This window comes from Protobothrops mucrosquamatus, unplaced genomic scaffold (genome assembly GCF_001527695.2).
Source record: "Protobothrops mucrosquamatus isolate PMUCROS unplaced genomic scaffold, P.Mucros_1.0 scaffold_294, whole genome shotgun sequence".
Classification (NCBI taxonomy): domain Eukaryota; kingdom Metazoa; phylum Chordata; class Lepidosauria; order Squamata; family Viperidae; genus Protobothrops; species Protobothrops mucrosquamatus.
The window spans coordinates 2,151,873-2,166,735 of NW_015386370.1; the positions used below are offsets into that span (position 1 = coordinate 2,151,873).

Genomic DNA, 14,863 nt, shown 5'->3' on the forward strand with positions numbered 1-14,863 from the left:
CCTCTGCTCCCGCCATATCTGCCCCTCCCACTGACCGTACCTATCACACCACCCTCCGCCAGCTCCCCAGTCTCCTCCCTTACCACTCCGCGCCCCCCAGACAGGACTGGCCTTGGCCTCGGAGAGGACTCCCCTAGTTCCTCTCGGGCCAACCCCGAACCCCCTAAAAATTTAGTAAAACACCCCTCTAAGAAGACCCATAGTTTTCTTCTTCTTAGTTCCCTCAGTGCTGTCGCTGAATGCCACCTCTCGGGGTTCCAGACCCCTTCATCAAGGCCGACCCTTAGAATGGTATTGGGCCATGCCTGCGCGATGGGGGAGTCGCGCAGGGCCAGCAGTTCCCTCCTCAAATACAGTCCACAGTCGTATCGGAGGTCCATCAGCAAAGTAGGGGAGGGGAGAAAGTCCTCGTGGTGGCAATCTCAAACGGGGCAAGATGGTTATATAATATAATTAAAAAAAAAAATTTTTTTGTTATAATTTAATGTTATTTTAGAGTCAGAGCAATTTTGTACTAGTGTGTAGTAATAATGAGTAGTTTTGATTAGAATTGGATGATTATGTATTTATTTCCTAGATTAGCTTCGGGAAGTCCTGGGGGGGGAGGGGGAAAGGGGTAGGTTGGTATTATAGATTTATATGTATATATATGTATGTTAAGGAGGTGCCCGGTGATACCCCAACTGCACTGACGGGATGGTTGAGGGAGAAAGGGAGGTAGAAAAGAGGGAGGGAGGAAGGAGGAGTGGCGGTAGGATGTGGAGGAGGAAGGTGTAGGCAAGTGAGAGGGTGGTGCAGGAGGGGGACACCGGACATGTCCATGAATGTACTGATTAGTGTTGATTCTTTTTTTTTGGTTGATATTGTGATAAAAGATTTATGTTTTTGTTTTTTAATGAAAAATCAATAAAAATTTTATTTAAAAAAAAAAAAGAAAAAGTAACTTTACAACCAATCCTCACATTTATGACCTTTGCAGGTTTAAAGCAGGAAAGCTGAAGTAAGATCATAATCACAGTCACAGTTTCATTTAGCAACTAGTTTGCTTAACTAGTTGCCAGTCCCAATTATGGTCGCTAAATGAGGAATAGCTTTAGTTTTAGTTCAGTGGCCATACATGAAATTGGGGATAACAGACTGTTTCCTGATATATTTGATACTTTTTATTATTTCTGCCATATTTGTTCTATAGTTGTTTTCAGTGTGGTCTATAAAATTAGCAATAAGACTTAGACTTATATATCGCTTCAGAGTGCTTTATAACCCTCTCTAAGCGGTTTACAGAGTCAGCATACTACCCCCAACAATCTGGGTCCTAATTTCACCAACCTCAGAAGGATGAAAGGCTGAGTCAACCTTGTGGCTGTCAGGATCAAACCGCAGGCTGTGGGCAGAATTTGCCTACAATACTGCATTCGAACTACTGCATCACCACAGCTCTTGATAAGGTTGAAATTGTAAAATAATTTATATTTAAAGACTTTTAGTTTTATACATTTAAAACTAAATGTTGAAGATAGAATTTCTGTGCAAACTGAAAATAAAAGCTTCTATGCTTGATTTTACAGCATTCGGTTGAAAAGTCTTAATACAAATACAGACATTTCTTCCTTGGCTCGGAAGGTGGTAGAGGAGTGCAAACTTATTCATCCCTCGAAAATGGCTGAGGTGGAACAATTACTCTATTACCTGCAAAATCGCAGAGACACCTCATCTGCTAAAGGTGAGCAAAACAAGTTCAGATGAGAAACAAATTGTATGTGGTATGAGCATTTTTTCCTTTGAGAATATTGAGAGGAAAGGGGCAGTACTGTTGGCAACCGCTTTTTCAACCAGAATAGTTGGTAGATTTATGGAAAAACAATTATCATTTGTGTATTGAAAGGAAATTTAGCACTATTGGTTTCAATTGATTGATTTATTGATTGATTTATTGATTGATTGTGGAAAATTATGCTTAAACATTTAGGGTATATGCCTGTAGAAATGCTGATTTCACATTTAATCAATTTCACCCATTCTAATTACCGGTACCCTTTTTTCCTAAACATGACAAAAGTAAGTATTTAAGTCATTATTCTGCATTGTCTTTCCACAGAAAAGAAAGAAAAATCCAATAAACCTAAAGATCCACCACCATTTGAAGGGATGGAGGTAGGTACAATTGAATCCAATTAAACTTTAGTGTTTTTACTAAATTCGTATTTTATACAAAAATACAGAAACTATTAAAGATGAATCTATTTTAAATTGACTTGCATCTTATATGTCTTCATTGTTTAGTTGTGTATTATTTAAAATATAATAAATTATTATATTTTAAAACTTTTTAAATTTAATTTAGTTAATTTATTTAATCCACTATTTTTTGGTTTTCTCTGTTCCTTCTTTCTAATAATTATGAAACAAAATAACTATTGAAGTTACTATTATAGTTCTCTATTTTACTGTAATACCTGGGCTTAGGCTGTATTTGAATTTATATACTACTAAAACCTAAAACCTTCAATTCCACCATAGGACAACAGGAATCATTATTCCTGTGGGATTGACATTTTAATGATCTTCAGATCAGTTGTATAGGCAAAGTTGTGGCCACTTCAATGCCACCACACTGCCGTCACATGATCAAGATTTCTGACACTCGCTGCTAGCTTTCCACAAGCAAAGTCAATGAGAAAGTTGGCAGGAAATCAGAAATCACTCCGGTTCTCACTGCTTCTTTGCCCATCTGTTTATCTCTTTGGGGTAAGGAAATGTTTCTGAAAGAATGAGCCAATGGTATTAGCTATAATTTATAGGACTATGCAGTACTTCAGATTTAAAGGGAAGAAGGTGGTATGGAGCATCCCTAGAATTCTAATGCAGAGCTTGCTGGCAACTCCTTAAAGCAGCTACTTAATTTCCTTAATTCACATGATTGCATTCTGCAATCACAATGCAATCCTGGGAAAGGCATGTTTGGTTTCAGATTTGCTGGCAGATGCTGTGTGCACATCTGCATGCCCTTCAAGTCTTTTTTTTTTCTATGATTCTGGAGCATAGTAATTTGTTATCATTTTTTGTTGCTTGTATGTTAACTGACAAAGAAGCAGGTCCATTCCAAAAATAAAAACCATTGGAAACAACGTGTTGTCTGGGTTCATTTTTTACTTAACAATACATATTAAAATTACTCTGATCTTCTTTTTTTTTGTTCTTCAATGTCGCTCTGTCAATTTCTACACATTCTGGCATTTTCTTAATCTCTTCTTCAAATAATGTTTCTTCACTTTTCAAACACTAAACAAATGCAATTCTTTCTGCTATTAATACATATAACATACATACAACATTAAATATATGCTCCTTCATCATATTTTTCTAGTATTATATCTACTAACAATAGTTCTAGATTACAACATCTTTTCTATCCAGTTCATATCTCAATTTTATTTGCAGTTAAACTCACCTTATTAAGCCAATACCCTGTTTTCCCAACTCTTATTTCAATTTTGTTTTCCCTTCAGTATTCAAAATATCTTTATAAATTACGATTTTCTCAACAGTAATTACATTAAGGTGAGTAAAAGCTTCCCTTATTGAGAACTATCCTGTTATTTTCATGTTTCCCATCTCAGAGAAAAGATAAGATAAGATAACCTTTATTGTCATTTTTTTACTGTGGGCACAATGGCACACATCAAAAATGAAATTTAGTTCCCCGCTCTCAAAGTGAAACACATACATGATGCACACCTAAACATACTATGAACAACATATGTATAGACCCACATTCCTACATGTACGTAGCAAATAAATATTAAATACTGTCCATCTTGAATATATAACGGAAGGAGGAAGCTTGAGAGTTCACAAGGTTAATGCTGTATGGAATGAAACTATGGCTGAATCTGGATGTTCTGCTACGGATACTACGAAGCCTCCTCCCAGAAGGTAACAAGGAAAACAGGTCATGAAGAGGATGTGTAGTGTCCCAGACAATCTTACGGACTCTGCTCAAGAAACGCTTCTGTGCTATGTCCTGGATGGGAGGGAGGGAACTGCCAATGATCTTTTCGGCCATTCTCACCACTCTCTGCATCACCGCCTTGTCTGAAGCGGTGATGCTTCCAAACCAGACTGTGATGCTGTATGACAGGATGCTCTCGATCGTCCCCCTGTAGAAAGTGGTCAGGACAAGGGAAGGAAGATGTGCTTTTCTCATGCGACGCAGAAAATGCAGGCGCTGCTGTGCCCGCTTCACCAGTTTCTCACTGTTGAGTGACCAAGTCAGCCTACTCGTTAGCTGCACACCCAGGAATTTGATGCTGGTAACCATCTCCACAGGTGAATCATTAATGCACAGAGAAGTGTGGCTGTGCCTGCCTATTCTGAAATCAACAATGATCTCTTTGGTTTTTCCGATATTTAAAACTAGGCTGTTTTCCTTACACCAGTTACCAACCCCTCAACCTCCTTGAGGTAAGCTTCCACCTTGTCATCCTGAATAAGGCCCACTATTGTATCATCTGCGGACTTCACAATATGGTTGGTGGCAAACCTAGCACAACAGTCATGAGTCGACAGGGTGAACAGCAGCGGACTTAAGACGCAGCCCTGAGGAGAATCTGTGCTCAAGAAAATGGTATCAGAGGTATTTCAACTCGCACATATTGGGGCCTGTTGGTAAGAAAATCAAGAATCCAGTTGCACAAAGGAGTGTTTAAGCCTAAAAGGCCCAGTTTGTCTACTAGATGCTGGGGAATGATTGTGTTAAATGCCGAACTGAAGTCGACAAACAGCAAATGCACATGAGTATTTCTTTCTTCTAAGTGCTTCAGGCTCAGATGGAGAACGGAAGAAATAGCATCCTCTGTAGAGCGATTTGGTCGGTTGGCAAATTGAAGCGGGTCAAATGCTGGCGGGAAGCTAGATACAATAGTGTCCTTTATCAGCTTCTCAAAGCATTTCATGATGGTGGATGTCAGTGCAACCGGACGGTAATCATTGAGGCCTGTAATTGTGGACTTTTTTGGCACTGGCAAGATACTGGCCGTCTTAAAACACGATGGGACCACTGCCTGCTGCAATGAGAGGTTGAAAATATCTGTGAGAACACAAGCCAGTTCCTCTGCGCATTCCCTGAGGATGTTATCTGGGCCTGCTGCTTTCCAAATGTTAACTGTCTGCAGTGTTTTCTGGACAGAGGTGACATCAAAGCTTGGCACTTGCTCATCAGGATGGGGCACAGCTTTCCTGGCAGAAGTGCTATTTGATGCCTCAAATCTACCAAAAAATGCATTCAGTTTGTTTAGGAAGTCTGTGTCATCCTTGCATCTCAATGGAGCCACCTTGTAATCCGTAATGGCCTGGATCCCCTGACACATTCGCCTGGTGTTTGTTAGGTCCTGAAAAAAGTTCTGAATTTTCTGGCAATGGGCTTGCTTTGCACCTTTTATGGCATTTTTCAGATTTGCTCTGGCCATTCTAAGTGCCAGCATGTCACCAGATTTAAAAGCCACATTCCGTGCTTTCAGCATCTTGCGGACCTCATAAGTCAGCCACGGTTTTTCATTCGCCTTCATAACAATGCTTTTCAGGACACAGATATCTTCTATGCACTTTTGGATATATGCAGACACTGTGGTGGCATACTCCTCAACATTTGTATGTTGGTTATCAGTAGCTGCTTCCTTAAACATGCCCCAATCTGTGCACTCAAAGCAGTCTTGTAATGCTTCTATAGCTCCCTCTGTCCAAACCCTCACCTGCTTTACTATAGGTTTCACTCTGACTAATAAAGGTTTATATGCTGGAATAAGCAGCACTGTGAGATGGTCAGAGGAGCCTAGGTGAGCCTTCTTGATGTTGGAATAAGCAAGATTCAGTGTATTGTCTCCTCTGGTTGCAAAGTCCACATATTGATGGAAATGTGGCAGGGTAGCTTTCAAATTTACTTGGTTAAAATCTCCCACTGCAATAAATGCACCCTCTGGGTGAGTAGTTTGTAAGTCACTGATGGTATGGCAGAGAACCTTCAGGGCCTCTTCTCTGTTTGCATCAGGGGGGATATACACAGCTGTGATAATGGTAACAGAGAATTCTCTAGGCAGATAGAAGGGTCTGCATTTGATGGTCAGAAGCTCCACATCTGGAGAGCACAGACTTGAAACCACCTTGGCATTATTTCACCATCTGTCCTTTATATATAAAAAGTACACTATCCTAAGTATAAATCATATCTTTCTAAGTATGATGCTCTTTTAGTATCTAAAGGTTATCTGTTTCTAGCCATATTTAAACACCTGTTTGATAGGGCCCCATCCAGTAGATCAAGTCCTCTATTTTCTTTAGTCTAACTCTAGCTTTCTTTCTTTGCCAGATAGGTTTCCAAGTCCATGTATTTAAATTGTCAAATTGTCCTCTGTTTTTATGGGTACTCTTTGTAGTAGGGAAAGCCATTTAAATAAGATATTTCTGAGGGGGAGTTCAACCCAATCATATACCGTATTTTTCACACCATAAGACGCACCTGACCATAAGACGCACATAGTTTTTAGACGAGGAAAACAAGAAAAAAAATATTCTATCTAAAATGAAGATAACACTGCATATATCCTTTTTTACCTTTAATATATATGTGTGTGTGTGTGTGTGTGTGTCTGTCTGTCTGTCTGTCTGTCTGTCTGTCTGTCTGTCTGTGTATATATAAAATAAAGGTAAAAAGATATACCGTATGCAGAGTTCTCTTCATTCTAGATGTCAAAAGGGTCTCTCTGTCTCTCTCTTTCTCTTCTCTTTCTCTTTCCTTTTTTCGTTCTTTTTCTCTCTTTCCTCTCCCCCTTTATCTTTCTCTCTCTTTCCCTCTTTCCTCTTTTTCTCTTTCTCTGTCTCTCTTTCTCTTTCCCTCTTTCCTCTTTCCTTTCTCTTTCCTCTTTCTCTTCTCTTTCCTCTCTTTTCTCAATCTTTTTTCTCTTTCCTCTTTTTCTCTTTCCTCTCCCCCTTTCCTCTCCCTTTCTCTTTCTCTTTCCTCTCTCTCTTTCCTCTTTTTCTCTTTCCTCTTTTTCTCTTTCTCTTTCCTCTTTTTCTCTCTTTCTTTCCTCTCCTTTTTCTCTTTCCTTTCTCTCTTTCCTCTAACTTTCTCTTTCTGTTTCTTTCTCTCTTTCCTCTTTCTTCCTCTTTCCTTTAACTTTCTCTCTTTCCTCTTTCTTCCTCTTTCCTTTAACTTTCTCTCTCTTTCCTCTCTCTTTCTTTCTGTCTCTATCTGTCCATCTCTCTTTCCTCTCTCTTTCTCTCTTTCTCTTCCTCTTTCCTCTAACTTTCTCTCTCTCTTTCCTCTCTTTCTCTGTCTCTCTCTTTCTCTTTCCTCTTTCTCTTTCCTCTCTCTTTCCTCTTTCCTCTTTCTCTCTTTCTCTTTCTCTTTCCTCTTCTCTTTCTTTCCTTTCTTTCCTCTCTTTCTCTTTCCTCTTTCTCTCTCCTCTCTCTCTCTTTCTTCTTTCCTCTTTCCACTTTCTCTTTCCCTCTCTTTCCTCTCTCTTTTCTCTTTCCTTTTCTCTTTCCTCTTTTTCTCTTTCCTCTCCCCTTTCTTTCTCTTTCTTTCCTCTCTCTTTCCCTCTTTCCTCTCTTTTTCTCTCTTTCTCTGTCTCTTTCTCTTTCCCTCTTTCCTCTCTCTTTCTCTTTCCTCTTTCTCTCTTTCCTCTTTTCTTTCTCTTTCCTCTCTCTTTCTCTTCTCTTTCCTCTCTTTCTTTTCTCAATCTTTTTTCTCTTTCCTCTCCCCCTCTTTCTTTCTCTCTTTCCTCTTTCCTCTCCCCCCTTTCCTCTCCCTTTCTCTCTTTCTCTTTCCTCTCTCTTCTTTCCTCTTTTCTCTCTTTCCTCTCCCCTTTCTTTCTTTCTCTTTCTTTCTCTTTCTTTCCTCTCTCTTTCCCTCTTTCCTCTCTTTTTCTCTCTTTCTCTGTCTCTTTCCCTCTTTCCTCTTTCTCTCTTTCCTCTTTCCTTTCTCTTTCCTCTCTTTCTCTTCTCTTTCCTCTCTCTTCTCAATCTTTTTTCTCTTTCCTCTCCCCCTCTTTCTTTCTCTCTTTCCTCTCCCCCCTTTCCTCTCCCTTTCTCTCTTTCTCTTTCCTCTCTCTTCTTTCCTCTTTTTCTCTCTTTCCTCTCCCCTTTCTTTTTTTCTCTTTCTTTCTCTTTCTTTCCTCTCTCTTTCCCTCTTTCCTCTCTTTTTCTCTCTTTCTCTGTCTCTTTCTCTTTCCCTCTTTCCTCTCTCTTTCTCTTTCCTCTTTCTCTCTTTACTCTCTTTCTCTTCCTTTCCTCTTTCTCTCTTTCTATCCCTCCCTCTCCCTCCAGGTTAGGAGAGAGAGAGAATGAAAGGCAGACGGTGCCGAACGGGCAGGGAAGGGGGAGCAGGACGGGAGGCAGCGCTTCCCGGCCGCCGTCCCCATCGCCTCCTCGGCCGAACAGGCAGGGAAGGGGGAGCAGGACGGGAGGCAGCACCTCCCGGCCACCGTCCCCATCGCCTCGGCCGAACGGGTGGAGAGGGGGAGCAGGACGGGAGGCAGCCGAAGAAGCAAGCGGCTGGGAGGCCGTGGCGGCACCTACCTCCTGCGCCCGTCAGCTGGCGAGCCCCGGACCTGCGCCCGTAAGCTGGGAGGTCTGGAGACGGAGACGGCTGGCGTGCAGGGCGATGGGGAAGCGGTGGCTCGGCGGGCGCAAGAGGTAGGCACGCGCGAATCCTGCGCGCAAATGTCAGGCCCACCCAACCATGCAAGGGCTTGCATGGTTGCCAGCGGCGGGGAGTGCGTCAGCGGCCCTTGGGGACCATGCAAGCCCTTGCAGTCGCTCCAGCCGAAGAAGCAAGCGGCTGGGAGGCCGCGGCGGCGCCTACCTCCTGCGCCCATCAGCTGGCGAGCCCCGGACCTGCGCCCGTAAGCTGGGAGGTCTGGAGACGGAGATGGCTGGCGTGCAGGGCGATGGGGAAGCGGTGGCTCGGCGGGCGGGGTCCTGCCTGCGCGCGAATGTCAGGCCCACCCACCCCATCTGTAAAAGAAAACGTCTTCCGCCCAAGCATAACGCCAGCAGTTCTGTGCCACAGAGACTTGAAACACGGAGGTGTGGGACGCGGAGCGGCGCGGTGGGAGGCGGCATTCGCTCCATAAGACGCACAGACATTTTCCCCCATCTTTTTTGGGGGGGGGGAAAGTGCGTCTTATAGAGCGAAAAATATGGTACATTGAAAAGTTCCACCTTTCCTCCTCCCTCAGCTTCTCTCTTTTTTTTTTTTATTGTTTCCCAGTTTCTAACGCTTCTTCTGAAGGCTCTATAATATGTTCTATACGGTCTTCTTCCTTATCTTCAAGTATATTCTGAGATCTTGAGGGATGGTGTGCCTTTTCCATTTACAGTATTATCTCTAAGTCTTCAGTATTTGTCTGTGTCAGTCTGTAGTTTCCTTCCTTTATATCCTCTGTCTTTGGATCAATTTCTTCTATATCTTCTATTTTCTGGATTCCTTGTTCGTTCTTTGTAATTATTTTCTGGGGATTCCCTAGTTTTGATTTTAAGTTATGAAAACTTGCTCATTTATCTTGTTCAGATTCTCTTTAGTCTCATCATGGTTTCTTCCTAAGTCTTCTTTATGTGACTCAATTGCCTGTTGAATTGATTGCAATATAAATTGCATTTCCTTCTAGAAGTTATTAGTTCTTTGTGTCTGGTGTACCAGATTGGGAGCTCAGAGGTGGATACTTGGGGTGGTTTTTTTACCACTTTTAGCTAAGTGTAGAACACTCATTTTTGTTCCCTCCCTCTATTTGTATTTCCCCTGTATTTAACAGACCAATCTTATAATCAATACAATAATATACAACTTAAAGTTTTAGATTTAGGTTTAAAATAATCTCATATAATTCTTATAGTCTTTGTGTATAGCCTTTGTAATACAGTAAATTCCAAAATATAGGTCTACCATCAACAAGGGATATTTTGTCACAACTCTTCTGTCCAGGAATCCAAAAATTTCAGTCAACCAATGCTTGTAATCCACAATGTCCAACCACCTCACAGTCAATCCCTTGGTCTCCTCCCGGTAAAAAATAACCAAGAGGCAGAAAGTCAAAAGTTAAAGTTCAGTCAATGTTTGTAATCCAAGATAGTCAACAAATTTCAAAACAGTTATAACTTCCACCAAGCAGAGAATAGCCCAAAATATTTTTCTCCGTTGCCAGCTGTTCTCTGTTGAACTAAAAACTTGACTGAGGATCAAAGAAGCTAGGTGTTTACCTGTGTCTGGGCATTGTGCGAAGTCCACTCTAGCCACAACAAGCTTAATGGTGCACCTCTATGCCACCACTAGATGTCTTCAGATATCCATTTTCCAACACTTAAAGCAAACCATTATTTCCGCTTTAAAGTTTCTTGAATTTCACCCCAATATTCTTTCCAAAGAAAAAACCCTTAACAGTTTTCTCAATTCTGCAGTTTGTCAACACTCTGTCTTTATAGTACTTCCATTTTGATATTATATTCTTCTTTGTTTTTGTCCCCAAAAAAGATTGACTCGCCACTTTTATTTCTCTGGAAGGGTGGGGCAAAAGCCTCTTCTCATGTTTGGGGATTTCTTGCTTTAGAGGAGTTTGTCTTATCCAGGGAATCAAGTGTCAAAGTAGGAGAGAAAGGATTAATATTCTCACCCAATTCCACGCATGTTGTTTAGAATTCTGGTAATGCTGGTGCTTTCTTTGTTCGGTTGTTGATGGCTTGGGCTAGCCATAGAGATGCCGCTAACCTTTCCCCTGCCGCTTTGGAGGGCTTTCCTTGAATCAAGCGGATCAACTGCTGTCTTTCCTTGATCTACGAGGGTCCTCTCCTTCTTCATCGCCTTTCCGGAGCGACTTTAGGCCCATTTAGGGCCCCCTGGCAGGGCGAAATCAGCCGTGGAAAGCGGAGCCCCACTTTCCTTCGGCTGCATTGCCATGACGCAAACCGGAAGTTCCATGTTATTAGATATTAATTAATGTATTATTTAATTTAATTATTTTTCTTTCAAATTATTCTGGTTTTATATTTCCCTCAGCAGTTTATACAAAACTTTACTTTTTAACATGAATTATTGTCTCTTCAATGCATTTGGACTGTTTGTTTCATGTTTAACTTTCCTTATAAGTGTTTGCTTATTGACATCTTGCATTCCTCTGTATTCTAATTTTTCTTGCCTGCTGTTTTCAGATTGATGAAGTAGCTAATATTAATGACATGGATGAGTACATTGAATTACTATATGAAGATATTCCTGATAAAGTTCGTGGTTCTGCACTTATTTTGCAGCTGGCCAGAAATCCTGATAACCTAGAAGAACTCCTCCTTAATGGTAATTATCAAATTAATGCTATTACGATTGGTTTGGCTTTTGGCTTAATAAGTGGAGTAAATTTAGCTAACCGTAATCAGATAAAGGAATCCCAGAAGAAGTACTAGTTTATGTTCAGAATAACTGATCCTTAATTAAAGATGCATTTATTCAGAATAACCCAGACCGTGGTTATTTACTGACTCTTGAACTCATTAAATAATTGGCTATCATGAGATAGCACAGTAACTATTTTTGGTAACATTGACTATCTTGGTTTGATCAATTTGAAAATCTAAGAAAAATATATATGTAAAAACAGAAATTGTTTATCTCTGTTACAGTTTAGCTATATCTTTCAGAGACATTTATACTCAAAAGATTTTTGGTATGGTACTATTCTGATTTTTTTAATTTTATTCATGGTGATTCATGTCCAGACTTTTTTGGGAGGTTGGGATTTAAAATTTATGTACTCCACAGAAATTCTCATTAAAAGCATTAGTGTTTTCCTTATGTAAGCCAGTAAGGTGTATAGTATTTTAAAGATAATATTGCACATTCTGGAATCTATAAATATAGGAAATTATGTTAATTGCTTTTAAAAACCATCTGTTGGGCTATTGTGAGGATTACTCAGGTTATATGGTGGATAAGATTGCTGGCATCTCTTGCTTTGAAAGAGGCAGTATTGTGGTCTCCTCAAAAGACCATCCTTGGATCCAAAGATTTTCAACAACTATCAACCAGTCTCCAGCCTTCCTTTTTTAAGCTAGGCTATTGAGAATATGGTCAGTCCATAGCTGATGAGAACTCTGGAGGAAATGGATTATCTACATCAGACGTGTCTAACCTGAGGCCTGGTGCCCCATGCAGCCCTGGATAGCTACTAATGTGACCCTATAAGATTGTAAACTTTCAGCATCATTATGTGATTTTTATGTTATTGAACTATATTATACATTTTATATGCGGCTCAAACAATTCTTGTTCTTTTAATGCAGCCCAGCCAAGCCAAAAGATTGGATACCCATAATCTAGATTCATTTTGGTCTAGTTTTAGGCTAGGTTTTAGTATTGAGACAGTCTTGGTCATGCTTGCTGATGACTTGTGATGGAGCTGGGATATTGATGGCACATCCATCCTTGTGCTTTTTGATCTTTCAGTGGCTTTGATGCTGTTGACCATGGTATCTGTGTTTTTTTCTTTTTTTCTCAGGAAATCAGTCATGTAGAAGAGAGAAAGTCAATATTCTTACCCAGTTCACTCACACTGTTTACAATCACACTTAGTTTAGTGCTTTCTGGCTTCGGCTGCATGTAGCCTTTCTTCTGTCAGTTTTTGCAGAGCTTTTCCCAGACGTCCGGATCGACCACCATCTCCCCAGGATCAGCAAGGCTTCCCTCCTTCCTTGCCACCTCTCTGGGGTAGCTTTGGGCCCATTTATGGTTCCCAAAAAGAGAGAAATCAGCTGTAGGGCTCGGATTGTCTCGATCCCTCAGCTGTAGTCTAGCTGTGCAGAACCGGAAGCCATGTCACTCTCTTATTCAACCTATTAATGCAACTCCCTTTTTCTCTCCATGAGGGACCCTTACTCTAGTTGAGATATCATTTTCTGCAGAGTAGCTGGAGAAATGTCTAACCCTAACTATTCTCATGGGAGTCCACACAGGTCAATGAACCTTCCCATGAGTGCTCAGATCTCCATAGTTGACTATCCCAATAACTCTGAGCTTTCTTCCTGTACCTAGTATCACAGATTCTTTCCCCTGCAGGATTTGTATATGATGACTACATCGGTGAGCTCCTGAAAAAAAAAGCAATGAACTATTGATGCCACAATTACAATAAAATATAAAGCTGTATTAAATGAAGTGATGTTATACAAGCAGTATATTGAGGGAGCTCTCATCCTGTTCATCCACAACAGGCAATGGCAGGAGAGCCTTTCATCATGTCCATGGCTTGTGTTTATGAATCTTCTGGTGCATATTTTTATAACACCAGGTTCCCTCTTCCCATCCAGCACTATCCTGAAATTGACACTTATGTATTCATAATAAACAAAAGCATGCATGTGGGAACCAGTGATAGTTCCTGCTCCTCAGAATGAATGGGAAAAATCAATCAATAGAACAATAATGTGACTAGAGAGAGAGAGCAAAAGATTAACTACTTTGTTCTTCAAGGCTGGGAGGTCAATTATATCCTTAATGTGAAGGAGGTTGGAGCAATTACCTTATTGGAATGGGAATAGCCACACTGTTAAATAGCAGAAAGGTTAGGAAAAAGAAAACTATAAGCTTGTTATCAGGGCTTTGCAGTTCAGAGAGGCAGCAGGCAACTTCTTTGAGACAAGTGGCGAGACTAGCTTGACCATTGAAAGATTCACATGCTGGTCAGCCTTGCAGAATATTTTTTTTATTACTAGGTTCATATTGAAATGAACAGAGATTATTCATACCCTTAATTCTTCAGCCCTGATTGATGCTACCCTTTGTTTGATTCAGTCATTAGGCAGGACATACTATAGTGCATTAAAAATATGAACTTCATGCTATTGTTGAGAAAGTACTTTCCTTCTTACTTTTTAGAAACTGCATTGGGTGCTTTGGCCAGGGTTCTACGAGAGGACTGGAAACAAAGTGTAGAACTTGCTACTAATATAATATATATATTCTTCTGCTTTTCCAGGTACGTATAGTAACATGTACTGTATATAAGTCAGTATGTTCTGGAAGCAGTGGTTATTAAGTTATGCTTGTGGGTTAATATAGGATTTACTCTGGAGCCAGTACTCTGATTTAATTCTTTTTAATGTAGCTTTTCTCAGTTTCATGGACTGATAACACACTATAAAATTGGAGCTCTTTGCATGAACATCATTGATCATGAGCTAAAGAGGCATGAACTCTGGCAAGAGGAACTTACCAAGAAGAAGAAAGCTGATATCCTTGTTTGTTGTTGTTAATAGATTAATGGACAAGCATGAATCCAACATATTTTTACAACTTAGAACAGTCTACTTCATTTTATCCAGCTTGTTGTGTTCATTCTGCATACTCATTTGATTGTTCTTCAGATTCTCCTATCCTTTAATTTTTAAATAAAATATTTTAGTAATGCTTTCAAGATTGAATATATTATTTACTAGCTGTACCCAGCCACGCGCTGCTGTGGCTCTCGTTCACTCAGCCAACAGATGGTGCTGTTTTTCAAAAAAAGCATGTTTTTACCTGTCACAGGTGTGACATCTATATAATAGTAGGTATATAAAAACGCGTGTATTTGAATGCAACGTTGTGTCAAAATTTCAAAGCAATCGGTGAAGAACTTTCGGAGATTTAAGATTTTGAACAAACGAACATTTACATTTTTATTTATATAGATGAGAAGGGGCGTTGTCTTACCTGAACGCCGTTTCTCAGCACGGAGATGGATAATCCATGAATGGGTTAACTTAATCCTCCTGCCCAATCAGATCAAGTCAGCCAAACTTGCCACGCCTGTCCTGGGCCTGTCTCCACCCAGTTTTCGACGAC

The 14,863-nt window shown here is 40.4% G+C and overlaps 1 protein-coding gene across 1 annotated transcript in view; it reads left to right on the forward strand.

Annotated features, from left to right (window-relative positions):
* The window catches only part of KIFAP3 (kinesin associated protein 3), a 113,110-nt gene that overhangs the window by 13,507 nt on the left and 84,740 nt on the right, over positions 1-14,863 (forward strand). The window contains exons 3-7 of the mRNA XM_015832032.2: positions 1,569-1,723; positions 2,099-2,154; positions 11,200-11,341; positions 13,916-14,015; positions 14,145-14,269. Of these exons, the coding sequence (XP_015687518.1) occupies positions 1,569-1,723; positions 2,099-2,154; positions 11,200-11,341; positions 13,916-14,015; positions 14,145-14,269 (578 nt within the window). The remainder of the gene's footprint in view (positions 1-1,568; positions 1,724-2,098; positions 2,155-11,199; positions 11,342-13,915; positions 14,016-14,144; positions 14,270-14,863) is intronic.